The sequence below is a fragment of the Argentina anserina genome, chromosome 2 (assembly GCF_933775445.1).
Source record: "Argentina anserina chromosome 2, drPotAnse1.1, whole genome shotgun sequence".
Taxonomy (NCBI): Eukaryota; Viridiplantae; Streptophyta; class Magnoliopsida; order Rosales; family Rosaceae; genus Argentina; species Argentina anserina.
In genome coordinates, this window is record NC_065873.1 from 2,376,209 (window position 1) to 2,404,106 (window position 27,898).

Here is a 27,898-nt window from a genome sequence, read left to right on the forward strand (position 1 = left end):
TTGACGCACATTGGCATCAACCAACATTGGCATCAACCAGTCAAAACCCTCAAGCCATCTCAATCTCAACCAAGGGTATTGTGCTACGACACGCTTTCGCATTATTGTCAAGCAAGTAGACCCAAAAACCCAAAAGGATTACATTCATGTCCCCATCATACACCCAATTCTTCATACTATTCAAAGGGTCTAATCGTCACTCCATGCATTACCTGCCTGCCTTTGTTTCCTCCTCACGTCCCTTTAGTCTTTAGATATGGCTGGAGCAGCTCAGCTACTATAGTATATAAGTATTTGCTGCTGCACGACTTTGTGTCTCACATTGATATCCAGAGCTCAATAATTTTCTACAAGACAAAAGTTCAGAGTTCAAAGTTCAAAGTTCAAAGAAAAGAGTATGGAGGGTTTGATTCCTTATTTTCTCCACGCCATCAAGAAGCAAAGGCCTCAGCACAAGTTTAGGTCATTTTCCGGGAGCAACTCCAACCGAAGCTACCAGCTCCTCGCCACTGGTAATGACTCCTTAGAGGGTTCATCTCATCGCCGGACACGATCTGAATTCCCAGCTCCGGCCGCTGCTGACTTGTTCCAGCAGCAATCGGAGCTTGAGTTTGCTCATTCCCGGAGCTACAAGGAAGAAGGTGGTGCTTCTGCCGGTGGGGCTTCCTTACCCGGTGGATCAAAGAAGGGTTTCTACCCTTACCGAGCAGCTAGCAGGAAATACAAGTGAATTGTAAGCTGTTGAGATTTCATTGATTTGTTTTTTAGTTCAAGGCAGGAAGAATGGGTTCAAAGGTGGAGCTTCATCATGATCAATGATAATATGGGGTTGCCAGTAGAAGTTCATTTCTTCTTCAAGTTGTATTGTACGTAGTGTATGATCTGTTTTTGTTTTTGTAAAATGTCGGTGGATCCGAACAAATGTCGGTGGTCCGAACCTTTTAAAGAAATTGAACAGTAATAAACTAATAATCAATTTTAGATCATGATACGGATTGTGTTTAGTGTCTACCATTTGATACATTCACTTGAATTTTATGGATTGGTCTAGAGTTGTATGTCATCCTTGCGCAATGACTGTGCTAATCTTCTCTCTGTCGTCCCAATTTTATGGTTTAGAGTATTACAACGGTAATACTAATTACTTAATCACTTTTTGTATGTTACATTGACGAAACATTGTGTGTTGTTTTTACTTTAATAAATTAATTCAACGGTTTAGTAAGCCTATTTATAATTTGATACTTGTAACCTGTTTTTCTACCTTTCTTCACTTTGTACTTGGGTTAAGCACGTCAAATATCGAATATCGATCCATAGTACTACGTGTGATACGAATGACAAAACATGTTAGATTATTATTAATTAACAAAACTCATCAAATGCGATGTGAGATTAGTGTCAATAGTTTGATCATCATGTACTAAACACGATAATAACATTATCCAAATTAGGTCAATACTCGAGCACATGATTTTCTTAAGTAACAAAATGTAATAACTTTAGAAGGCAAAAAGTGATATGAAAAGCCTAAGACAACACTAATTAAGAGCACAAAACATAATTAAGTAATCATAGAAGTAAAAAGCTTTTTTTTTTAGAAAAAGCAAATTGTATTTCACCAAAAAAATATACAATTACACCAAGACTACTAGTCATAAGACTATCGCAAACGCAATAGACATAAGCCAAGAAGGCCCAATTCCGAATCAAAAGAAGTCTAACTCCAGAAGTAGCCGATAACCTATTTGCTGCCAATCTCAAGAAGAGAACCGCTCTAATAGTATCACATACCAAAACCTCCGGCATATTTGCAGAGACAAACCTCCCCAATACATTGACACCATAAAAGAACCGACATTTAAATAATCCATAAATATGACATGCACCATAAACATGTACACTCAACGACACGACCAAAACCTACCTAAAACCAAATCCACGCTCCAGAGCAGGGACGACAAAACCTAACTAAAACCTAAAAAAGTAAAAACCTGACCTAGGCCCCATACTCAAACCCACCACACAACTCCTACTTGACCCAACCCAGGCCCAAAGAGCCCAAGCCCACCACCATAGATCTCCGGCGCTCAACCACCCAAAAAGCTGCCTCCGAATCGCCGCCACCGCCTTCAGCCTACAGAGACCACAACCCAACACCAATGTCGACTACCACCATTGAACCACCATCCAAAACCACCCCCGCCAACACTGCACACCATGAATCAAAATCACACAACGAAACTCGCCAAGATCCGATCTGGGCAAGGATAGAACCCAGCCAAACCATCAGTGCCTCCTCTCCCCTTCACACACCTCAATCGGCGCCAGCACCACTCCTCGACGAGACCAACTCGACGACTCAAAAGCGAGAAGTAAGAAGCTTTAAAAAAAGAAGAAGGAAATTACAGATCGACTTCATACATGAAGAAAGAAAACAACATATATACCGTTGTACGTTCTGGATCTTATTCTTTTTATTGTGTAACATGAACTACATATAGAAAATAGTTGTTGTAACTTCCATACGTATAACAATTTACGAGCATTAGAATTGGAAGCGAGAGCTTCCCTCAACGGCCAGAATTCCTGCTAGCTAAGTAAGCTAACTAGCCCCTCTAAAAATAGAACCACTAACCGAAAATAGTACATGAATTAAAAACCAATAATATATACCCAAGTGATTTCAATATGAGCCTTGGTCAAATTAACTAAGGCAAGGTATGGAGGGGTTGATTCCCTTTCTATACCATGCCATCAAGAAACGAAGATCCAAACACAAATACAGACGCAATTTGGAGAGCAATGCCATAGGCAGCTACAATGTCTTCCTTAGTGGCCATGAGCTGATGACCAGCTTAGAGGGCTTCTCTCGTCGTCAAAAAGGATACGAGTTCCAACCACTGGTTACCGCGGACTCACTCAACTGGCAATCCGCCGTTGAGTTTAATTATTCGAGTAGCTACGATGAAGGAGACGGTGGTTCCTTATGTGTCAAGGCGCTCGAAAGATAAGTTTCAACCTTATGCATGAAACCTATAATTGTGGTGATCAGAAAAGATCCAGGTGTTTGATGAAATTTGATCAAATTAATTAATGATGATGTAGAAGTGCTACCACGAGAATTCTGTATATTGTTTCCATCATCAATTCTTGTAGAAGTTGACTGAATTTTCTTTTTTGGGTCAATCACAAACTCAAATTGATTGTTAATTAGCAGGATTTGTATTTAAGCTTTCGTTAATATAGGTGACTCTACAAATATACAGATAGTATATGTTGTTACGTTGATCAGATCATGACTATCTTTTAATCATCTATCAAATCAACGTTTTCATGACCTCTAATTGGTTGCTCGATCAACTCACGAATCACAAACTCAAATATCTACAAGTAAATTTTGATTTGAAGAGACTAACAATAAAAAAAGTTTAATTTTATAGACAAAAAATACGAAAAATTGTAAAACCTATAGGGAGTTAGGGCCCATAAACTAAATTTAAAACTAAAAAAAAAAAAAAAAACTCAAGAACCATATATCTTATCTTCAATTCAATTACGACGTCGTTCCCTCTTTCCCCGGTCACCGCAACCCAAAACCCTCAAAACGATGCAAACCACTCGCAAAACGACGCCGTTCCGGTCGATCTTCGACGCCGGAGAGCTCAAGTCCTCGCTGGAAGCTTCGGGCATCAAGCCCAGCTTCATGCCCTACATATGGAAGCACGTGATCCAAAACCCCTCCGCGGAACTCGACCAAATCCCCTCCCTGCCCTCCGCCGCGTACCCTCTCCTAACCTCCAAGTTCAAAACCCTAACCTCCTCCGTCCACTCCGCCACCGACTCTTCCGACCACCTCACCACCAAGCTACTTATCAAGCTTCAGGTATATTGCTCACGCACACAACATGTTCGACGAAATTCGTCAGTGGAAACGTGTGTAATAATATTGTTTGTTTTGATTTTGTTTCAATTAGAATGGGGCGCTTGTGGAGGCGGTGATCATGAGGTACGATAGCAGCTTGGGGAAGCACAATGGCAAGTCCCACCACGGCGGCGCAAGGTCCACATTATGTGTTTCATCTCAGGTATAATCTAGTTTATTTGGGCTGAAGTTGTTTGTGTTGATTAGTTGGTAGATAGGTTAATTGGCTGGGTGTGTTATGGCTGAAGTTGCATTTAGATGATTGTAGATATGCCATCAATGTAAGTTCAGGCATGTTCCTTTTTTTGCTTTTTTGTTTTACCTTGGGAGTTAAAGTTCTATGGTTGATTCATCGAGTTGCTGCAATTTCTTACCTTCAATTATGTCCTGCTTCTGTTCATGATGACTTGCACTAGTTTGCGCAGCTATGAATTCTTGTGACATTGAGGTTTTTCTTGTGTTTTTTTTCCTCTTAAAAAATTTGGTCCTCGGCCACTTACGGACCTTAACTTTGAAATTTCTGTTATTGCGCCACCTGCAAAGAATATCAACTATTTCCAGCTCTTGCTAGGCATCTTGATGATTGATCAATGACAATGCATATTAGTTCATGGTGATATAAAAAGATATCGAGCATTTGAATATACAAGTAATATTTTTGGGAAACAAAATATTGGAATTTTTCAAGTGATTTCGTATAAAGGGTTGAGAAGTTGGGGGAGTAATTAGTTGGAGTATTGGTGGTAGTGAAGGCATAGTGACGGTAATTAGCTATAAAGCTTTAGGATATGATGCTTTGCATCTTGAGTTGCCTTGTTGAGTAAGGAGAAGAGCTCTTGTTGCCTCTCTGGATGAACAGAAGAAATGCACTTATTTAGGGAAAATGCAAAACTTGCTGGCTCTAATTCTGTGGAAGCGAAACACAAAACTAGTGAGTCGATTAGTCCCTTTTAAACAAAAATGGAACAATATAAATGTGATGAGAGAGCGAAGCTATCGTTCACATGTGGACCTCTGTTTTATTGAAGCTTCTCCTAGGTCTCATTCTCTAAGCACTCAAATCTTATTGCTTAGACATCTTCCCTCCTTTGCTTAAACAACTCCTTCATCTTTCTGAACCTGCACGCCAATAATCTTCAGGTAAGTTTCCCCTTCTCTCTGAAATAGCTATGTTGAATGTTTTTCTTGAAGAGTTAGTTTTTTTGTTTGTTTTCTGCAAGCTAAACCTCGGTAAATTCAGATCCTAGGTCTTTAGCTTCATAAAGTATGGTGTGGTTTTAGCTTCACCTGCATATAGTTGGTTGTCATGTTACATAACCTTCCAAAGTGTACCAAGATGGGATCTGATCCATTTCCTCTAGTTATCACATAAGATATGGAAAATTAAGCTATAGCTTCTACATCTGTGCATTCTTTGAATGTGCTTCCTTGGTTGTTTGAGTGTCTGCCAGAATTATTCATAGATAAAAGGCACTAAAGTAGCTGGATATTTCTTTATTTCAATAAATATGGAAAACTTGTAGTTGAACATGTAGTGGACAGGCAGTGATGAAATTGGATTTTTTTTGGTTTTGAACGGTTTTGTGGTGATGTGAATAGGTTGGTTGTAAAATGGGCTGCACGTTCTGCGCAACTGGGAGTATGGGGTTTAAGAGCAATTTGACTTCTGGGGAAATTGTGGAGCAATTGGTTCATGCTTCTCGGATTTCGCCTATACGCAATGTTGTTTTCATGGTAATTGGTGTTTCCTGAGCTGGTTTTTACTTGTTGGTTTCTAGATTGTATGAATATAAGTGGAGATTTCAACATTTTGATTTTGTTTGGGTGTTTTGCAGGGAATGGGGGAGCCGTTGAATAACTATAACGCATTAGTGGAGGCAATTCGTGTCATGACTGGGTTACCATTTCAGCTGTCGCCAAGAAGAATTACAGTGTCAACGGTAGGTATCACAAAGTATGGTTATCAATTTTTTTTTTGCTTTTTGTGAACAAGAATTCAGTGGTTTGATGAGTAAACTATCACACAAATGACCTTTTAATGAGGAGAACCCTTATATGAAGTAGTTAGTTGAAGAATATGACAATGATGATAGGCGCATTCAAGTTCAGTGTTATCGTAATATCATAATCTTGTGTTAGTGTCCATGAAAAATGAGATTTCCTCCATAATGAAAAGTTGTGTAATTGTATTTTTTTAAGAGTTTGTTGACCAATAGTATACCCGTCATAAAATGGGACATAATGTAGGAACACAGAACTATTACTTTTGATCCTAAAATGAATTGGTTGCTTCATACATATATGATCTTGATACCTTCCCGGCCCATTTCCCCTAATTTTCCTATCCTGTATGACAACATGAATAATATCTTAGTATGCACTCCAGATTGAGTCTTCAGATGAAGTTGGATGAATTCGAGTCACTCTAGTCTTAATAAAGTGATTCACGAGTATTGTCCAACTGTTGTATCACTTTTGTATCTAATCTTTTGTAGGTTGGTATTATTCACGCTATCAACAAGTTTTATAATGATCTCCCTGGACTGAATTTAGCAGTTTCACTACATGCACCTGTTCAAGAAATTCGTTGTCAGATAATGCCTGCAGCTCGGGCGTTTCCCTTAGTAAAGCTTATGGATTCACTGCAACAATATCAAAAGAATAGGCAAACTTCTAGTTCACCTCATGTTTTTGTGGACTTCGCTTTCTTTACAGCTACACCTTTGCTATCCTTATTATATGCATAGAGAATCTTACCACTTTCCTTTAATCTTTAGTCAGCAGAAAATTTTCATTGAATACATAATGCTTGACGGAGTGAACGATGAAGAGGAACACGCACACCAGCTTGGAAAATTGCTAGATACATTTCAAGTGGTGAGTTATATCCCTTTCTTATGTTATGTCGCATCTATCGTTAGATTCCATATCAAAATAGCCTCATCCATCTGTTGTTTTCTGTCAAACAGGTTATTAATTTAATACCTTTTAACCCAATTGGTAGTCTGAGCAAATTCAAAACCACTGCTGAAGATAAAGTATCTGTTTTTCAGAAGATTCTAAGAGGTACATATGGTATCCGAACAACGGTTCGCAAGGAAATGGGTCAGGATATAAGTGGAGCATGTGGTCAGTTGGTTGTGAACTTACCAAATAAGAGGTCGAGTGATAATGCAGTTCCTCTAACTGATATAGAAGATCTTCAGGTCAGATAGATCTCGTCCTCACGGATATATAATCCCAGCACTGCTCTGCCGACCATGATCATTCCACAGGAAATTTGTAATTAATTCCATGAATTTTGTTAGCTGCAGCAACATCTCTATTGTAAAATTATTTTCCCATCAATTTGAATTCTTCATTGGGTTTTGTCATTTCCGCCCTCGAGCTCTGACTTTTGTGGATTTAGACATTGTATAAGTAGCAGAAGCTTAAGTTAGTAATAGTTTTGAACTTTTGATTAATGTCAAACACGGATACGTTATGAGCAAAAGAAACATGTTTTCTCTTTCTTCTCCCTTTCAGTACTTGCGGAAATTTTGGGTAATATTTCCTTTGAAGACGCTGGAGTATCCATGGCCCATGGTCGGTTTTCTAGTTTCCGATATGTTATCCAACTAGTTTTTCCTAATCAGAAACGCAATCAGAATTGACGATTCACCCTATATTTGCAGCATCTTATCTCTAGTCGGCAAAAGACTCGACTATTAACTATGAATGGAAAGCAACAGTATATTAGGCATTTCATCAAACCCCTACATGCATGTCAATTCTACGAGACTCACTTTATTAGGCATTTCATCAAAACACTCAGTATACATCTAAATTCAAAGAGACCGAGGGAATCCCAATTCAAACATAGGCAACATTATTAAAACAATATCTTAAGATCCGAGTGTATTCTGCCCACCACTAAGAGTGGGCACCAGTAGATATGGGTGATGAGGCAATTGATTTATTAAACGGACGTTAATCAAATTCCAATGCAGAAAGAAGATTAAAAGTCAGCTACCACTTTTTTTGAAAGGGTAAGTTATTATTTAGTATTAAATTAAATCTTAAATTATAAAAAAGTCAAATAAGATAATCCAATTAAAAATTAGTTTTCATATTTAATTGAAAATTACAAAAAGGTCAACAAGTTTCAAATAAAATTAGAAAAAAATTACTTTTTAAATATGTTGCCGACTGTTTTGCCATTTCTTACTATTTTCTTCTTATTTTTCATTATTTTTTTTATTCCGGTCATAGCTTGTCATCCGGCGATGGATTTGAGTGTGGTTGATACCGTTGGAAATTTTTTTTTTCCTCTTTCATTTGATATCATACCCGCTCCGAATTGACAACCGTATAAGGAGTAGAAACCCTCAAAATGGGCTGCCACCATCCATGGTAAACGATATAAATGCTTTAAAAATCCAAATTATGCTAATTATACACAAAATGTCCAGTATTTTATGTTGCAAACAAAAGTGCGAATTAGACTCATGAGAAAATGGCACAGGATAAAACAAATAAATAAATTAATAAAGTTGGCAGCTGTAATTTTTGCTACCAATCGTTGTTGAGACATCACAACACTATTACAGGGCCATTGCCATGTAGTTGTCCACACATGTTCATGTTAAGCCTTCGCGAATTATATTTGTTTGTCTCGGGATGAAATGCACCTCACAATTCAGTGGTGACTCATACGGATCATCAATCCCAGTAAAACCTGCAGTTTCAATTAGACAGAAATATAAGTAATAGCCCATTTTGCACTAAAAGTAAAGGAAGAAGTAAAGGAAACGGATATAGCAAAGCATGCATCTTGGTTAGCAAGTAGGAAATCAATAATATCATAACTGGTTGAAATACAGTATGAACATATCAACATGACTATTACTATCCAGAGGGGGTTTTGACATAGAATCCACAACAAGGAAATCTAATGATTGCACGTATGTTGGTATCGATCGATTATATTTCGAACTGGAGTATCGCTTAAGTGTCTATTAATGTATCATAACTTTTATATTAGGTTTAAAATAAAACTATCACATTATGAAGTGACTATATGAAGGAAACTTCTCGGGATCAATTAACACCAGCCAATGTGATCGGTATATATATTTAGTGACCTTGTAAAAATTTCATCCAATTCGGATCTCGTTTTACCGTCGAAATTTTTGGTAAACCAAAAACACAACTAATATGCCATAAGCAAAGACCTATTACCAAGATGCGAACACCGAAAAGCCGTTTACATATTTAAAATTATCTAATTTTTGTCACCAATCGTGCGTGGTCGCACCGAGAAAACCCATTTGGCAAAGTCCCGGTCAATGTAGGTTTTAATATATCAAAATGCATCTTTTTTGTTCACCGTAGGTATAAACAGTCAAACTATGTCCAAAACGGACGAAACTTTTACGGGATCCCTAAATATATATACCGATCACATATGCTAGTGTCGATCGACCATATTTTGAACTGGAGTTGTTGATCGCCTAAGTGTCCACTAATGTATCATAAACTTTATATTAGGTTTATAATAAAACTATCGTATTATGAAACAATTATATGAAAGAAACTTCTCAGAATCGATCGAAACCATCCAATGTGGTCAATATATATATATATATATATATATATATTTAGTGACCATTTTAAAATTTCATCAAATTTGGATCTCGTTTGACTGTCGGAATTTCCGGTAAACCAAAAACACCAATAATATGCCCTAAGGGAGGATCTATTACCAAGATGCGAATGCCGAAAGCTGTTTACATTCTTGAAATCACCTATTTTTTGTCACCAATCGTGCGTGGTCGCAGCCAGGAAACCCATTTGGCAAACCATGGTCAATGAGGTTTTACTATGTCAAAACACATATTTTTTGGTTGACCGTAGGTACGGACGGTCAAACCATGTTCAAAACTGACGAAATTTTTACAGGTTTCCTAAATATATATATCGATCACATCTACTGGTGTCGATCGACAATATTTCGAAACTAGAATTTATTTGTGATTTTTAAAAAATGTTTATATATTGTTCTAAATCTTTAAATAAAAATATTATGTTTTTTCTTTCTAATACTATCCCGCAAAGTCCGGTCCGTAAAAACCCGCAAGGCCCGACCTGGCCCGCTTTAGGTGGCACTGTTTTGATATTCATATTTGTAAAATTACCCGACCCGATCCGCCTCGTCACTTATTTAAATGTATTAAGTCCCGGACCGGCCTTGGTCCACCACTCATGAGCGGCCCGGGCCGTTGAGGAGCCCTTATGTAAAATATCCACTAACCAGATCTTGCTTGAATCTCACATGAAGACTTGTCTACGCAACCAAAACCCAATTCAAAAAACAAAACCCCAAACTCAATGACGCAAAACCAAACTCCCTGCAGCTTGTCAAAACAGTTGGGGGTTTAGAGAAAATGGCCGGAATGGAATAGATATGTCCTTGCGTCGGCCCATTTCTAAATTCAACTTATAACCCCATTTTCCACTCATTACTCGCATTTCCCTCTTCTTCTTCTTCTTCTTCTTCTTCTTCTTCTTCTTCTTCCCAACTTGAGTTTTTTTGGAGCGAAAAAGATTCTACATGGCCACTTCAGAAGCCGCCCGGCCGTGGCAGTCCTACAACACCGTCTACACCAATGCCAAAGCCGGTACGTATTCCAACCTCTGGGTCCACTTTCTCAAAAGTTGACTCTGTCTCTCCAAAAACTAGGGTTCTGAATCCAATTCGATCACAATATCTGATTGATCAGTAATCGAGCCTTGTTGTGTTGAAATCCGAATTGTCTAGGCATGGAAGGCGTGGATAAGGACAAGGTTCAGAGAGTAGTGTATGAGATGAGTAAAGGATCACAGTACTTTAAGAACGAGGAGAAGAAGGAGGCTTTTATCAAGGAGAAGATAGAGAACATGCGTGCTCGGTGCGCGAAGCTTGCCGCCACAGATTTGGCTCACTATCAGAAGGTACATTGGATTCAATGCTGGCCGATTGGGGACACTTGGGTTGTTTTAATGGTGAGAATTGGTGTGTTTGTAGGTTGCTGATAGGAGAATTGTGGAGTTAGAAGCAATGCGTGACCTGTCGAGGGTTTGGATACATGTGGATATGGATGCTTTCTATGCATCTGTGGAGACTTTGAGTGATCCTTCGTTGAAGGGAAAGCCGATGGCTGTTGGGGGTATGTCTATGATCTCAACTGCTAATTATGAGGTACAAGTACCTTTGTGGCGTTAGAATTGGATTTCGTATTATATTGGGAAGTGTTGTGCTTGTGTTCACCTTATGAATGCGGTCTGGTCGCGTTGCAGGCCCGGAGATTTGGGGTTCGAGCTGCAATGCCTGGCTTCATTGCTCGGAAATTATGTCCAGAGTTGATTTTTGTTCCGACGGATTTCAAGAAGTACACTCATTATAGTGATTTAACTAGAAAAGGTAGGTTTTTGGGTTCTTAAATTCAGGATCTTTACTGATTATTTGTATGCCAATTGCTTATTTCTAACTGCGACCTGCTTTTCTTCTTAGTGTTTCGGAAGTATGATCCTAATTTCCTGGCCGCTAGTTTGGACGAAGCGTACCTTGATGTTACTGAGGTTTGCAAAGAAAAAGGCACTACTGGGGAAGAAGTGAGTATATATGGCCTCAACATGTGATATCACATTGTTCGAATTCATATCGCCCCCTTTGTAATGTTTGGTGTTAAAATCTCACTTGGTAAATTTTCCTTTTTGAAGATTGCCAAAGAACTCAGAGATGGTGTTTATGAAGAGACCGGTCTAACATGTAGTGCTGGAGTGGCACCAAATCGTCTACTTGCTAAGGTAACCTGAGAGAATTCGTGAATAATTTTGACTTCATATGCATTAGCATGTATTAAAGTGGTATACTGGTTAGTTCACTTTTCTGATAATAAAGGTGTGGAAAGTTATCTCATGTATCCAGATGACTCTGTGACTTTAATTTATGTTTACGTTCCCATTAATAGGGGCCAATAAATCTACGTAGATGAAAAGGATAGGCTAATTTTGCTTGTTTTGGGAGATTTCTTCTGGTACTTGATGTTTGCAAGGAAAAGTGTTGGGCTAAAACTGTCGGTACAAAATTTGACTGAGACGATACAACTTCCTATTTTATCCCTCAGGTTTGCTCAGATATAAACAAGCCGAATGGACAGTTTATTTTACCAAGCAATCGGATGGCTGTGATGACATTTATATCCTCACTTCCTGTACGAAAGGTATACATAACTTTTACACATGATTGGAACATAAATATTACCACTAAAATCATCACTTGAACAGTTATGTTCTCCAAAATAGAACATTTGTATTTGTTGAAGTCCGTTATACTGTATACATTATAATTGTGATGCACTGTTACAGATTGGGGGGATTGGAAAAGTCACTGAACACATATTAAGGGATGCTCTGGGAATAAATACTTGTGAGGAGATTCTGCAAAAGAGCAATTATATATGTGCCCTATTTTCTAATTCTTCAGCAGGTTGTCATTTCATTATACCTCATTCCTACTTATCTCTTCATGGCTTCAATTTGGAAGTACCAAATTAGTTCCTTTGGATATCATATTATTGTCGCTCATTGTCTGCCCTCCCATTACAGATTTTTTCCTCTCTGTGGGACTTGCCATTGGGAGGACAGATACTCCTGAAGTCAGATTGAGGAAAAGTATAAGTAATGAGCGGACCTTTTCAGCCACAGGGGACGAATCGTTTCTCTATCGCAAATTAGGTATATAGTCGTTTGACCCTATAATATGTTACTTTATCTATAATGCATCACATATTCTCTTGTTTTCCACCTTCCACAATTAGAGATTAGCTTTTTGTAATGGAATTTTGATCTCAGTGAAGTATTGAGAACAAAGTTATCACAAATAGATGTATTATGCATAATCCTATCCTCACTAAGAAATATCTTTTGTGCTTTTTATTCTTCACCAGTTTCCCAGAGAATATTATGTAAGATCTATGGTTGAATGTGACAAAGTTTTGATATTCAATTGGAATATAAAAGGATATTAAATTTGAAATTATTGCTAGTAATCAAAACTTGAGCTCACTCCCGAAAGAAAACATAAATGAATGAATTGTTGGCTAAGTGTATGTAGCATTGGCCTTATTTCCAAACAAATGTAGCAATCTCTTCATTATAGAATAATTGTGAGCATAAGATTTGGATTTGGATTGTAGCTTGTACATGTATCCTTTGACATTGTTGGGAATTAATCCATAAAGAGGGGTTTATTTAATAATTTTATGCCTGCAGCTGAGATTGCAGAGATGCTATCTACTGACTTGCAAAAGGAGGGCCTTTGTGGGCGCACATTGACTCTTAAACTCAAAACCGCATCTTTTGAGGTACTTTTGATGTTCTGATGCTTGACTCCAATATTTATTCAATTGATAGAGCTACCTTCATATAATATGTGTTGATCTAGTTTGTTCCTTTTTTTCCTTAGACTCTTTTCGTATGTAGATGCCATCAGTAGTGTGATTCTTATGTGGCAATTCCCTGCAAAGTCTAATGAGTTTATAATTGATAGGTTCGCACTAGAGCTGTGACTTCTCAAAAATATATATGCTCGAATGAGGATATATTAAAACATGCTTCAAAGTTGCTCAAGGCTGAACTTCCTGTTTCTATAAGGCTTATAGGTGAGTATTCTGAATTAAATTTAGGCAGAGTCTCTTCTTCTTGCAAGCTCAAAATTAGCATTCACGCCCAAGCCATTTTGATTGCCAAACACCTTTGCCTTCTGCAATCTTGAAAGGCTCGGACATATATGTGCATGTTCAGTCACCATTTTGCTATGCTTATGATATTATCACTAGTAGAAACCCCGCGCAATTGTGCGGGCAATTTCCAGGAGACGTCACTGACAGTATAGCAGATCCAATAGGTAAATACAACATGTATTCCAAGCAACAATTCAGTTCTTCAAGTTCTTTTTTTCCTCTTCACAGAAAAAAAGAGTTCTATTTTTCCTTAACTATTATGAGTAAGCTTAACTCACGACAACGACAATGAAATCCAATGTCAGCATGTTTCCTTCCCCCTGCATAAGTATAAAGGATATGAGATGAGCTATGCACAGAGCTGAAATAAAGTAACCAACTAATTAGATAAGATAATAATAATAAACCGACTACAACTTTAGTTTGTGGGAATGCAAATAACATTATATTCAAAGAATTTTGAAGGTCTCACAAAATTATAAAATAAGTATACAATGTAGTGAATCGGTCAACAAGTTAGTTAGAGAAATAGAACAAGCATAGCAAACCAAGAGAAACAACCACAAAGAAAAGAACACAAGAACACAGATTTAAGGTGGTTCAGCAAATAGTTTTGCCTACATCCACCGGACAGAAACACACTTCCACTATATTAATAATGGGTACACAAGAAAGACTAAGAAAACAAGGACTCTTCTCTTCCTATCTGTCTCCTCTTTGCCCTCTCTCACACTCTAACCGAGAATGGAACACACTTTGCTCTTTGTCTTTGCGATGCCTAAACCTAGAGCATAACCCCTCCTTATATAGCCATAAGGACAAACATGTTTTCTCACCAAATAGGAATCCTATTCCTCATAGTGGTAGGCTGTAAAACCTCCTCCTTCTACAGGTAAACCATCATCAATAAGAATTCTCTATCCTTACCGGAACACCATACTCTAAGAAACCATCTTAGGAAAAAAACACATGGGCTGGAAACCCAACATACAATTATACACTGATTATAATTTAATGTGGTGCAATGTCAAACACTGGATCAACGCTTGACTAAACTGTGATTTACTTACTTCAATACATGTCAAGAGTAACTCTATTGCACTGACCACTGTTACAGTACTAAAATAACAGAAACCACTTTACCTTTTTGTCTCAGTCCTCTCAAGGTAAACCACTGTCAACCCTGGTAGCACAGAATTTGATTTAGAAAAGAAAATAGCAGTTATCAGGAAACACATATATTAAAAAAAAACAAATGAAATCCCTAAAGAACACTTTTTTATCCTCTCTTGCTTGATGTTCGATCTTCCTCCAAATCCAGATTCCAGGTAAGGTTAGACTTGTCCCCTTTAACAAATATTGTTTATGCACACCACTTATAAGCAAAAAGGACACCATTATGAACTTAGGAAAGGCAAAAGTCACCTGAGATTTTTGAAGGTGCTTGGGGTCAACAAAAGCCTGCTGATCATTCAATACTCGATTAACTGTGAAAACTGTGGTTCACTTCATGAAGATCTGAACAAAGGATATTACAGGATTTGTGGTTCACTTACTTCATCAAAATTGGAACAGAAGATTTCAACAGTTGATTAAACTGTGATACAGTGGTTTCAGCAAGATCTGAACACAAATTCCAACACTTCAATAAAATGCGATTCACTGACTTCATCAAAATCTGAACTAAAGATTTTTAATGCTCTCTAAACAGAATAAAAACTACAGCAAGATTCATTTGGATACATACATTTACAAACAACCTCAGTTGCTCAATATTGGACAGACTTAAAAGTATTTTTTCCCATAAAATAACCCATATACATTACAACAAAAAAACAAACAAAGTAATCTCTTTTGATTCTTGTACACCCACAGAAGTCGGTGCTTTCTTCTTGTTATTTTTTCCTTTTGCATGAATTGATTTAAACATAAGAAAATATCTATAAATCATAGTTGTATAAATGATCCAAATTAATTCTGAAAAACAGTATTATCCTGAAAGTGACTTTTCTCACACATGGTTATTTTATAAATTGTACCTGATTTATTATCCCCAGTTCTAAAAAACAGTAATGCAGCTCAGGAAAAGATCACGCAATACCTGTACAACTAAAACTACATTAACCAACTTTTAGCTCCACATCATTCCAAATAGACAATTGAAAAGAATAAACTATTTTCAGGTTGTAATGCCAGCAACCTGAAGTACACAAACAAAGCCTTGTCCAAGAAAATATAATAATAGTAAAATTATTATTAATGATATTAATAAGAAAAAGCAGACATTATGAATAAAGACGCAGAGTAAGAGTCTCATTTGAAAAAAACACAATCATTTCCAGCCATATGAAGTACATTCTATTTAGAGATATTTTTGCAGTACGGCTAACTCAGCCTATAAAGATCTCCATTCTAGAGATATTGATTAACTTGGCAACAAAACAGAAAATCATGAGTTGAAATTAGCTACGCGATGAAAACAACTCCAATAGAGATAAGAAGCAATACTGAGGCACTGACAACTTAAACCAAGTATCAAGTTTTACAAAGTTCTTTGTTTGTTTTTTAATATAAGTTATATAACAAAACAACAAATGAATAGAGATCAATAAGTACTTCTGCAAGAATAACTTCAAACAAAGATTAGAAAAGACATTGATAGACTGAATTGAAAGGTGATATCAATTTAATAGCTCTATATCTATTCATAAAACATATAAATGGTATTATGTAAGGTGACACAGCTTTTTCTAAATTGAAATGTGATATAGATTTAATATCTCTATCTGTGGCATCATAGCTCATATGAATATATAAGTAAGATAACCTATACATAGTTCAGTAGGATCCCATAGATACATGGTTGACCACACAGCTCTAGGTAAATTTTGTCCCAAGAACTACAACCATAACTTGCTGAACCCTTGAGGTGGTATATATACATGGCATATGTGAGATGAAAACCGATTCAGCTTCATGTAGGTGGAACTGAAAAATTAAACCAAGTATCATTGTATAAAGATATGAGACACAGAGTAGTGTACTGATTCTATAACTAAGCTTTGTTATTTTATTTCAATTTTGTTTTCCATTTTGCAAAGAAACAGATTGCAGCAACTTTCTCAAAAGAAGAAAAAAAAAATACTGCAGCAACCACAGTAAGTATGTATGTAACCTCAGACGATGAAATAAGCTAGCTGCAGCAACCACACTCGATATGTATCTTACCCCAGACTACGACTGTTCTAATCTAGCAAAAATGGTTGTAGTTTAAGAAATCTACAGGAGAGATGCCCATTCACATTGATATGAAAATTATTCCATTCTTACCTAACTTATTCCCACCCCAGTTTTCCTATCGTGATGCCTTTCCGAGTGGAAAGACATTTTCTGCACACTTCCGCTACACAGTAAAGTCAATGTATTTACAAACTGAAGGCCAGATCAAACTGAAGGTTAAAAATATGTTCTTTGCTAGAATAGATCTTGGACCAATTTCCAATGAATGCCATGAAAGTATATTGATTTTACAACAACCTTACTGTAGAAGGATTCTGTAACAAATTCAACAAATAACCCACACAGACATGGAGTAAATTCCAGTGCTCATTTGATTATTCAGAATCATTCATACATAGTTTGGTACCCACGGTTTATTCCATTATTTTCTCTATATAAGGTAATTGTACCAAACCTAGTTGTCTAGAAGCTGGACTAACATTTCCAAATGATACAAACTTAATCCTTTTCCTCTTAATATACCATATGCATTACATCATTCTCGCATGTCTTCTTTACCTCCTCTTGCATATTTTCTCTGTATATATAACTATTTTGATGAGATCATGAGCCAACTACTGCATGTCTTTATTAATTATTGATACTTGTGTAATCTCTTGAGCTTCTACACTGATATTCTTCTTCAATAGTAAATGCAATAGTGAATACCACAGGACCACCACAATTATCAAGCTTTTATAGACTAACTTGGAAATTGGAGATTCATGTTTGAAGAATGACAAAAAAATGACATGGATTACCTAGGAGTGTTGTCAGTGCCTCAGCGGTACGTGGAGTTGGAAGATATGCAGAAGCCAAATTTGGCAGAATCGCGAGATTCGTAACAGATTAATTTTGAAATTCAGGTGTTCCGGGCAACACTAACAAAACCTTTAATCCATTTCCTGCACAATAGTTAGGAAAAACAAAGCAAAGAAATCATACAATGAAAATAGAAGAATAAAACTCAGTATTGTACCGCGACAAACCTGGCAGTTCCACCAAAGAGAAGAGATGTATTAGCAGTGGCATCCAACTACAAATGTAACAAAACATCTTGACTACACAACCCAAAACCCAAAACAATGTCAGCAACTGAAGCAAACAAATTCAGATAAAATCCATAAACAAAATTAATCAAATCCTTTATCTAATTCAATGGATAACACTTGATATTCCTTCAAACCATTGTTCCGGTACATCCACAAAAACTTTTATGTACAATTCTGAAAATACACAGAGAATGGAAATAGAATTCGAATCCAAAACCCGTCCCCAGTCCAATCAATCTCGATCTTTCTAAAACTCTAAACTAATCCAGGATCCAAAATAGCTATATCCCATAATTATTAATTTCATTTTCGGAGCAGAAAGGCAGAGGAGAATGAGAGACAGCGAGAGAGAGAGAAAGCGCAGAAGGATAAAAGATGAAAAAAAATAGTCTACACAGGCAAACAACCCGTCGTGCAGAAGAAGCCATCAACACCATGTGGGGTTGATCAGGAGTTTCAAGACACATAACAGCAGCCCCGGCCGACACATATCCAGGCAAATAAACATGCAGGGTCTTCCACACAAATAATCATGGGCCTCTTTGCAATTTAATAAAAGCTAGGGCCATACTCTTATTTTGAAAGATATGAACAGTGTTTTTCCTTAACGATTTAGTAGATAGAGTAATTTATATATAAGCATGCAAGTGAGTGTAAATTTTCTACAAGTTCTCCGTCACTCAGTTGTCTCAGGTGACCTACAAGTGATCTAACTTGAGGATTTGTAATTGTTCATGTTAACCCTCACCACACTCACCACATTCACTCGTTCTGCATTTCAAACATCCTTATCGAATATGATGATTGATATTGTATTTTAAGAGTGCATAACTCGGTGTTATGGCTTAGAGTATAACAAAAGCTCTGTTGTCATTCTATCTCAGGTCTGCGGGTGTCTCATTTTGCTGAAGAAAAGGGTGCTCCATCTGATCCTACACAAAAAACTCTCACTGACTATCTTTTATCAGGAGATGCTTCAAGGAAAACTATGGGTGATCAAATCTCATTCGACTCAGACTCTTTTGATCATCACTCGATACACGGTGAAGAATCCTGCTTATTTAAAGGAACCCATGAAACATATCCAGTTGATCATGAAGATCCTCTAGATGGCAATGATTCTTCAAATTTTGATGACCTGAAGTTTACTTTGGTCAACACTTTTGTAGAAAAGGAAAAGCTTGAGGAATCTACAAGTAATGCAAGTGTAGAAAAGGTATATATTTTGACAAAGGCATGCTAATGATTGATCTTTTACTGAAGCAAGTGGTTTCACTTAGTCATCTAAATATTATAATAGCAGTTATAGTCTTACGATGTAACTAATTAGCTTTGCATGGAACTTTTTCATATTTTCAGATGAATTTAAATGACATACGGACTGAGCACAATGTACAGAATGGAGTTTCATCGTTGTTGAGAGCAGGTGATTCCTTTTTTGGGAACTCTGAGTGTAGTAGCATAGACAGAGGGAATAGTGTAACTAGCATCCTTGAGGATTGTCAAGTTCCGTCTTCCCATCAGAAAGATTGGTTTTTGTGGGTGGACGACTACAAGTGTTCGATATGTGGAATAGAAATGCCACCAGATTTTGTTGAAGAACGGCTAGAACATGTTGATTTTCATCTTGCTGAGAAGCTTCAGAATGAAGAATCTGGCATTGAGTTGAGAAAGTCCACGCCAAGGCCAAGGTAAATCACATTTTTATCTGGGGGCTATAAGTATTTGGTCATTCCAATCAAAATCTTTGATCTAATATATTTGTATTCTCAGAAATGTCAACAAGGATCAAGAATTGAGCAGAAGGAAACACAAGAAACATAAACCAGCTCCAAAAGGAACAAAACACATTGATGTCTTCTTTGTTAAGAGCAGTCAGAACTTCTAAAAACCAGAAAATATATTTGTTACCGGCTGTCTTGTACATCTGTGTAAATAACATAATGTAATTTGTTCGTAATGAACTGTATACTTCAGATTTTTGTTTTCTAAATTTGGTGAATAATGATTTCAATAGTGAACACGTATTTATAATAGGTCAAATGGTTATGATCTAGCCGCACAATTGACACAAGCAGGATGGATGGTGGTATTGCCACGTATACTTATCTAAAAACTACATCTTTTTATTTTTTGGATACATAAACACTGCATCTTTGATTTCAAGTTAGTTTTGATTTGATTCTTTCAAGTGTTCCAGCAAGAGCATACCTTTTTTTTATGTTTCTGAAGCCTGAGCCGTACCTCAAGTGTTCCAACTTCCCTAGATAAGAAGAAAGGGAAAAATGGAACTAGCGTCAATGGCTGCAAGTTCCAACTTTCCCATACTAAACCCCAGAAACCCATATAGAACCCAAATGGCTTCTTCACCGTACTCATCAATCCAGAATAGCTCCATTACTGTTCATAGTAAAAAGGAGGATGGTATTGAAGTTACTATGCCAACCATGTCTGAGATATTGGAATCATCAAGGTCCCAGAAACTTGATCTTAAGCTTCAAACGCTAGGACCCTTTTTCAGAATCACAGCCAAAAGCATGGAGACAGATAAAGAGCTTGGAAGGGCTGAGGGATTCGTAAGGGTCTGGCTAAGAGGGAGAATTCTTCACCTGGATTCAATCAGGTTGCAAAGAGAGACAATTGGAATGGAGAAATCAATCTTTGGCATTGGTTTGTTCATTGGAGCAGTTGCAGTTCGACATGGCTACGATTGTGGTTGCAACACAGCTGAGTTGCTGGCTATCAATGACACTGACAAGTACCATCAAAAGGTTATTATTCTTTGGCTTGGTTATTATGGTTCTCCGGTACAGAGAGCCTAGTCCGACTTAGAGGATAGGTTTTCTACAGTTGGGATTGGTTTATTGGAGCTAAAGCTTATTCTGGGATTGGTTTCTGAGAGTTTGTTTTTTTGTGCTGGTGCAGTGAGTGAATATGTTTTATGACTAGCATTACGGTCAAATACTCGAATATCATTGCTGATATCCTTTATAATCAAATGTGATCGACGGATTACTTTGATTGTGTTGCTGAGTCTGAACTTGGCTATTTGTTTTCAGCTTGTTAGGTTCTACTCAAGAATTGGATTCAAAGCTGTGTATGAAGTAACTGGTTCAACATTTGGAGACCTTGCCCACATGTTGGTCTGGGGAGGAGTTGGGACGAGAATGGATGCCAAAGTTGAAGCACTTCTTATAAAATGGTGCAGCAGGTTCAAATCTCGACACTGACTTGACTAGTTACACTACATTGTTGAGTTGTTTCCGATGACCAGAATACATCAATTTGGTTGCTGGGGATGCCGTGTGAGAATAGAAATCAATTTTCTGGAGCTTCTGGCTTCTGGCTAGCTTAACTAGGTGAGAAGATGTTGATGTTTCAATAGATAATTTGTCTATATTTGATTCTAGAATGAAGCAATTGCTCTGTAGTTTACAGCAGGTTGAAACCAAGATAATTAAACCAAAAGGCCAAAGGGTACTTGAATGGATTACAAAGTAGCATATAAGTACTATTCAGTATACCCAAGTTACAATGCAATACCATGCTTATTGAGTACATTGAAGAAAATTGCATTTGTAAAGAACAAGTTATTTTTTTCCTATAAACATGGAGTGAACCAACTCGCTTGATATGTCAGTTTTCTGACCTCTAAATGGTCTCTGAATTCTTTGACAATCTAAGTTGATTATGCCAAACTCGGTAGACATGTACGTCTTAGGTAACCAATTAATGTCCTCATCCCGGTACAAATTCATTGCAAAGTAGATGCTATTGTTTTTGGTTCCTTTGATGTTACTAGCAGGTGGGGAGAAGGCACCATCGTTTGCATAAAAGACTAATTGGTCACCCAAGGATTGACATCATATCAAATTGTTGCTTTCTAGATATATCTTGTATGTTACAAACCTATTTGTGCGATGACGTAGATATCTAGTATTGGCACTTACCACTTCACCGCCTTCATCATCATTGTTCTCTTCAATATCTTCCTCACTGATTTGTTGATTTAGTTCATCACCGGCATTTTCCGTCATCGGAACATAATCATTCAATTGATGTATTAAAATAACTTCCTTGTTGGTTGATTCTAACAACAACGAACAAAATGAATGAAATGAAATTAATGAATCAATGTATCCGTGCATGTCAAACACCAACTTCAATTTCAATTGCTCAGCATCATGAAATGTAAACTATAAGGTGCGTGTGGGTGCCACACTCCCGTCATTTGTTTAGTCCAAAGCACTAAAGCATATAACGTCCGAGAGGCAAATAATATATCATAAAATCGGTTTAATACGGGAAAGACACTCAATTTTTCGTCTCTTGGTCTGCACAAACTTAAAATCTTTCTATCATCGAACACTACAGCTATAATAAAATTGCCTGAAGAGTTGAAATCTTCCAAGGTAGAGGACATTGCAATGCATTTACAAAATCCTTTGGCACCAAGAGTCCTCATTCTCTAATTTTGACGTACTTTTTGAAAGATGGAATTGTTTGTGTAGGATTCTTGAAATTGGATTTAGTAAACACATCTCAAAGTTGAGTTCTTTCTCGATTACGAAGATCAACCAATCTTTGGAAGGATCGTATACCCGCCCTCCTTGAAATTGTTTAGGCAAATATAGCTTGACAACTTTTCCTTTGGAGAGTTTGTTGTCGGGGAAGGTAAGAAAACTCAAACATTTGTTGATACTGCAATTGGATGATTCAAGTAGTGGTTTTTTTTTGATTTCCAGTTCTAAGACATTTTCTATGTGGGGCCTGAAGGCAAATCCAATAGAGGAAAACCCCAAATGCTCCACGGTGGTACACCGTTATATACCGAAGCGGGGGAGGGGGCACTCTAGAAACCGACATCATGGTATCCCCACAACCGAAGGTAATATCTCAGACATGAGACTAATTCCTGACGGAGCCCATGTGAAATAGTTTAAAACCGATAGTCTAGAAACCGGGTGCACTGACCATAGTAATTCAAGTAGTGTTGACCAACGAAAAAAATAGATTTGAAAATTATTTATAACAAAAAAAAGAATAAATTAAAAATGACGTGGCAGTTGACGAGCATAGATATAATTATCTAATGAAATTCCAGAGTCCAGACCATTAGTCGAAGCAGCAGCAACAAGAACGATTGAAGCACAGCTCAGCAACCCTAAATCTTATCACCCAGATGTCCCGACGAGACAGTCGCGATTCTGATTCCAGACGACGACACCGCTCCAGGTTCGACAGGGAACCCAGGTACTTGTTTTTCTTTCCTTTCTCTTATACTTGTGTTTCAATCAAATTGTGCCCTGTGGAATTGTCTTGAATATGAACCTTATCTGAAGATAATCAATAATGTGGAACATTGGCTGTTATGTTTGGTTGGTTAACAATGCAAAACAGTCTCAAACAGTGTAGATTGATGTGGGGAGTTCAGGTATGTGAGCATGTTTTTTCTTCTTGAATTTTGTCAACAACTATGTGAACTGAATTGGGTAATCAATCAAATTTTAAAGTAAGGGTTGTTTGGTTGAAAGATTGAAGCTTTCTTCGAGTTAAGAAAGCGGTGAGGGGTCATTTTAAAAAATGTGAGTAATTGAAATAGTGATCAGATAAGAGTCGATAGTTTTCGAGTAACGCGATAGCTGATGACTGTGATTTGGTTATATGTAGTCCCAAGAGGTCTAGGAGGGATGAGAGAGGCGAAAGAGATAGAGTCGTTGAGAAGAGTAAGTTGGAGGAGGCAAAGAAGATTGACCAGGAGGTCCGGGATCAAAAGCAGCGGCCTAGGCTTCAAGATGCATTGCCACCGGAGCCCCCGTTAGGATCCGATGCCAAGGTAGAAAGTGGGGCTCCCAGGAAGGATATTGATACGAAACCCAGTGGACATCAAGAACTAAAGAAAAACTCTACTGATGCAACTGAAGTAACCCGGTCTCGATCCTATCTTCAGGTGCTAAATAAATTCATGAATCTCTTCAACTTATTTCCCCCTTTGTATGTGGAATGTGTAGACGATTTTTTTCTGATCGTTCTAGCTTCATGGTTAAAGTCTGATAACATTGTCGTGTAACTAATGTGGGATTGCGGACTTAGTTTCCGTGCTATATGAACTGCCATCAGGGCTCAACCTCTAACTTCCAACTTTCACCTTAAACCAAACTTAATTTTATATATTGGGATACTTGAAAGCTGTTTACTTTCTCTAGGTTTGGTAGTTATGCACACTCATGTTGTAGTAACTGAAGGTTGTTTCGCTTGCGGAAAAATGTATTAATTCTTGTTGGATGAACTACTTGTTTACCGTAGGTGCTTAACATTGTGTGGTATCAACTCTTGGACAAAGTAGAGAATTTTTGTGAGTAGGGTGGTGATTGACTTCTTCTACAGTAGATGCACTGCATTTCCTATTAGCTTAGTTTTCAGAACTGCACACCTCACCTCTGAAATATTATATTTATTTTCTTGATTTCTTGTTCCAAGATTTAGAGTATTATTGTGTTAACTAAGCTATGTGCATGATTTCTTCCACTGGACAAAAGTCGGACTGAAACACTGTTAAGCCATAAGAACATAGTGTCCATTGAATTAGGTCTAAAAGACCATTTAATCTTTCCACCTTGAGTTAAAACTTCCCAGCTATGAACCTACTTTTCTCTAGAGTTTACTTGTTTTATGAGTATCTGCCCGTTTGCTTTCTTTCTTTCTTTCTTCTGGGCTGATATTATGAACTTTGGATCTGCCGCCCAAACTCCTTCAAGTACATCCTTGTAAGTAACAATATCTTTTGATTGTTTTAGCTTTATGGTCTGAGTCTCATAATATTGTCAGGTTACCTATAAAGACATAGTGTCCGTGCTATAGGAACTGCCTTTGGTGGTTCATCTTCTAACTCCCAGTATTCACTATATACCTTCATTGGTGTGTTAAAATGTGATAATTATAATCTGGTACAATATCTAGGTTTAGCAGTTAGGCAGTAGCATGTTGTATATGGGACAGTTTATATTGAATGATGTGGTATCAACTCTTGCAGTACAATTTATCCAAGTGTGTGTGGTGTTTAACTTCTAAACTAATGATAATGTCTTCCCTATTAGATGAGCTATCTAAAATGCAATTGAAATCCCTGAAATTTGTTTCCTTCTTTACAAAATTTACAGTATTGCATGAAAGTTTTAAATGGAATTTGATGCATGGTTTCTTTCAGTGGATAAAGTTTGATTTGAAATACTCTTAAATCTCATATGAACTTGGTATTAATTGGCATGAGCCCAAACTTAAGCCTAAGTTTTACCTTGATATGTAATTTCTGGTTCAAGGAACATAGATGTGAAATATTTCGTAGTTTAGAAAGTGTTAGAGATGATGAAGTTGAAGTGATTGAGATTGGAACCAAGGAGCATTTAGCAAATCCATTAATTAAAGCATTACTAGTTTCTAGATACAGGAATTAGTTGTATGCATCATTATTTGAGGATAAGTTGTTCTATTCACTTAGTAATTGTGGAGCTTTCATTTGATACATATTATTTGAATAGAATCAGTTTTTGGCATCTATTTTCTGTGAATGTTAGGTTAGTGCATATACAAGTTTATGTACATACCTATAATATGAAACTGATCATTAATTAGTGGATTTGTACTAATGCATAAAACCTGATAGTGATTGTTTAATCAGTAAATCACTCAACTACTTTATCCAGTTGAGAATGATTTCTGGGTATATCATGTTTACAATTCGATTACTGCAAATCAAAACATGTGCTGAACCATACTGGAGGTAACTTGTGTAAATTTGCTTGCTGCATGGTGACTACAGAAGATCAATGTTTTATTGATTCATTTAATTTTCTGTGGTTCAATGTGGTTTAGTGAAATGATAAAAGTTTTGAAAACAGTTAAGGTGTTCTTCACTTCATATGCACACTCAAGAAACAACTATTCGATTTGAGTAGTTTTATGTAGATGTGTAGTTCAGTGGGAGATTGTGAAACCTCATTGGAACTAGATGTCAACATCAGACTTATTAAGCTATTTTAGAGATGTTCAAGCTATTGTATCTGGTAAGTTACACACACACACACACACACGCATAATAAGGTGTAATAGAAAAGTGTTATATATGTATTCAGTCTGTTTGTATTCAAATTTATATAGTATAGTTACTTATGCTAATCTAAATCAGACAAAGGGATGAGAAGTTATGAAAGCAGTTCCTTAATGGAAGGATTAAAAAAGGGTTGTATATACAAACCTACGTTGATCTCTGCTAGTACACAAAAAAATATTTCCCTTTTACAATTGAGATTTGGAGTGCACTAGCAGAAGGACAATGGAAGGAGTTAACCAAAAAAAAAAGACAATGGAAGGAGGGAATTCATCAATTTAGTATTTCATATACTTCTTATAATGCAGACTATATGTAACTGCTGCAATATAGATTATTTTACTGGAATTAAACTTATGCCAGTTTCATATTTAACATTGTATGAAAAGTAAAACTTTTTTGAGTTTATTTACTTGTTTGGTGTGTATGCAAACTTTTTTGTATAGGCTGTTGTAGTGGGTTATTAATCCCCATATTTTTTCAAATGCCTAACATTATTAGGCTTTCCTGTGCATGTCTTGTAGCAGCATGATGAGCATGTAGGTGCCGGGCAAGCTGCTCGAAGTTCTGGTCGCAATTCAACTTCTGGTCAGGATTCCTTATCTAGCACCATTTTACTTGACATATTTAGCTTGAATACCCTACTTCCAGAAACATAAGAAAAAGAAGGGATTTTACTTTTTGGTTTATGTCGCTCTTCTAATTAATCTATGAAATGTATGCCAGTTGATTTGTCAGTTGTGAATTTGAATATCATTCATGGTGTCAATACTATCATTTACTTTTCCTGGTAGTACCTTTTGGTAGTATACGGTTCCAGTTGCATTGTCATATGATATAGCTTCAATATCTTTCTTGCATCTATTTTAGAACATGGACGGCAGAAGGATTCAAAGGATCAGCATGATGATAAGACAGTGAGCAAAACAACAACTAATAATTCACGGCTAAGAAATGAGAAACCTAATGGTGATGGAAACAGGACCTGGCGTCATGATCGGTATGCAGAAAGGGAGGCTGATCCACTAGCTGCAAGGAAAAGACCTGCATTCAGGGAGAATAAAACTCCACTGGAGTCTGAAAATACTGAAAAATCAGCAGCAGAGACCACAAAGGCAAGCCATCTTGATCGTTTGACCGAAGGAAGTAGAAAAGAGGAAAGAGGTGACAACCGACGCCATATGGATAGATCTGAGAAGCAATTTAGGGGAGATGGGGTGCGGTACAAGGGAGAAGCACAAAGTGGCGTCTTTCCTTCAAGAGAAAGGTATACCAATGGTGTTGCTGGTCGCAACTATAGAGGAAGAGAGAGATTCGGTGAGAGACAAGGGTCTCATTCTAGTGGCGGTCGTGGTGAGAAATGGAAACATGACTTATATCATGAGGCTAACAGGAGTCCAACACCAAAAAATGAGGAAGATCAGATCGCAAAGGTGGAAACACTTTTGGCTTCATAGGATTTGCAAATGCGTGCAGATGTAGAAACACTTTTGGCTTCATTGAAACTGAGCAGTTTTCTGATAGAACTTTAGCTGTCTCTTGGATTTATTACAAATTCGAAGTACTTTTCACATGCGGGTCTGCTATTGTATTATAAGTTGAACCTTGTAGTACTTTTTCTAATGGTTGGACTGCTGTTCATATGGAATGGCTGGACTGTGAGTATTTCATCTCCACAATCTTGAATGAGGTCAATAAAAGCTGGGCGTAGACAGAACACTTTGCACCCAATTTTTTTGTTATGGTTTTAAGATTCCAACCTCAATGGAGC

General features: G+C 37.1%; 5 protein-coding genes, 1 long non-coding RNA gene and 1 pseudogene across 8 annotated transcripts; 5 read left to right on the forward strand and 2 right to left on the reverse strand.

Annotated features, from left to right (window-relative positions):
- The first annotated feature begins 320 nt into the window (after positions 1 to 320).
- Positions 321 to 989, forward strand: LOC126782263 (uncharacterized). Its single transcript, XM_050507479.1, has one exon. The coding sequence runs from the start codon at positions 398 to 400 to the stop codon at positions 728 to 730; it is 333 nt and encodes a 110-aa protein (XP_050363436.1). The 5' UTR covers positions 321 to 397; the 3' UTR covers positions 731 to 989.
- Positions 990 to 1,028: 39 nt separating this feature from the next.
- On the reverse strand, positions 1,029 to 1,139 carry LOC126785537 (uncharacterized; annotated as a pseudogene).
- Positions 1,140 to 3,579: 2,440 nt separating this feature from the next.
- On the forward strand, positions 3,580 to 7,436 carry LOC126783179 (uncharacterized). Its single transcript, XM_050508600.1, has 7 exons — positions 3,580 to 3,886; positions 3,978 to 4,088; positions 5,525 to 5,659; positions 5,761 to 5,865; positions 6,421 to 6,590; positions 6,703 to 6,802; positions 6,895 to 7,436. Exons 1-7 carry the CDS (start codon positions 3,611 to 3,613, stop codon positions 7,138 to 7,140), a joined length of 1,143 nt encoding a protein of 380 aa, XP_050364557.1. The 5' UTR covers positions 3,580 to 3,610; the 3' UTR covers positions 7,141 to 7,436.
- A 3,025-nt stretch (positions 7,437 to 10,461) lies between these two features.
- LOC126782519 (DNA polymerase kappa) lies at positions 10,462 to 20,041 on the forward strand. The gene is made up of 14 exons (XM_050507775.1): positions 10,462 to 10,584; positions 10,725 to 10,897; positions 10,971 to 11,144; positions 11,243 to 11,366; positions 11,457 to 11,557; positions 11,666 to 11,752; positions 12,073 to 12,168; positions 12,314 to 12,434; positions 12,554 to 12,682; positions 13,220 to 13,311; positions 13,497 to 13,608; positions 18,905 to 19,236; positions 19,380 to 19,711; positions 19,794 to 20,041. Exons 1-14 carry the CDS (start codon positions 10,518 to 10,520, stop codon positions 19,906 to 19,908), a joined length of 2,055 nt encoding a protein of 684 aa, XP_050363732.1. The 5' UTR covers positions 10,462 to 10,517; the 3' UTR covers positions 19,909 to 20,041.
- On the reverse strand, positions 13,733 to 18,427 carry LOC126782520 (uncharacterized). 3 transcript variants are annotated; one of them, XR_007670767.1, is made up of 5 exons: positions 17,958 to 18,427; positions 17,730 to 17,873; positions 15,729 to 15,790; positions 14,833 to 15,312; positions 13,733 to 14,009 (listed from the first exon to the last, which is right to left on the reverse strand). It is a non-coding gene; the product is annotated as an uncharacterized LOC126782520 (long non-coding RNA). The 3 variants fall into 3 exon arrangements; XR_007670768.1 differs by lacking the exon at positions 13,733 to 14,009 and having other exon boundaries at positions 14,695 to 15,150; positions 15,246 to 15,312; XR_007670766.1 differs by lacking the exon at positions 13,733 to 14,009 and having other exon boundaries at positions 14,695 to 15,312.
- A 190-nt stretch (positions 20,042 to 20,231) lies between the features above and the next one.
- LOC126784736 (uncharacterized) lies at positions 20,232 to 21,501 on the forward strand. The gene is made up of 2 exons (XM_050510228.1): positions 20,232 to 20,791; positions 21,080 to 21,501. Exons 1-2 carry the CDS (start codon positions 20,306 to 20,308, stop codon positions 21,248 to 21,250), a joined length of 657 nt encoding a protein of 218 aa, XP_050366185.1. The 5' UTR covers positions 20,232 to 20,305; the 3' UTR covers positions 21,251 to 21,501.
- A 1,686-nt stretch (positions 21,502 to 23,187) lies between these two features.
- LOC126785289 (uncharacterized) lies at positions 23,188 to 27,857 on the forward strand. The gene is made up of 4 exons (XM_050510925.1): positions 23,188 to 23,273; positions 23,691 to 23,970; positions 26,652 to 26,715; positions 26,998 to 27,857. The coding sequence occupies exons 1-4, from the start codon at positions 23,203 to 23,205 to the stop codon at positions 27,582 to 27,584; spliced, it is 1,002 nt and encodes a 333-aa protein (XP_050366882.1). The 5' UTR covers positions 23,188 to 23,202; the 3' UTR covers positions 27,585 to 27,857.
- The last annotated feature ends 41 nt before the right edge of the window (positions 27,858 to 27,898 follow it).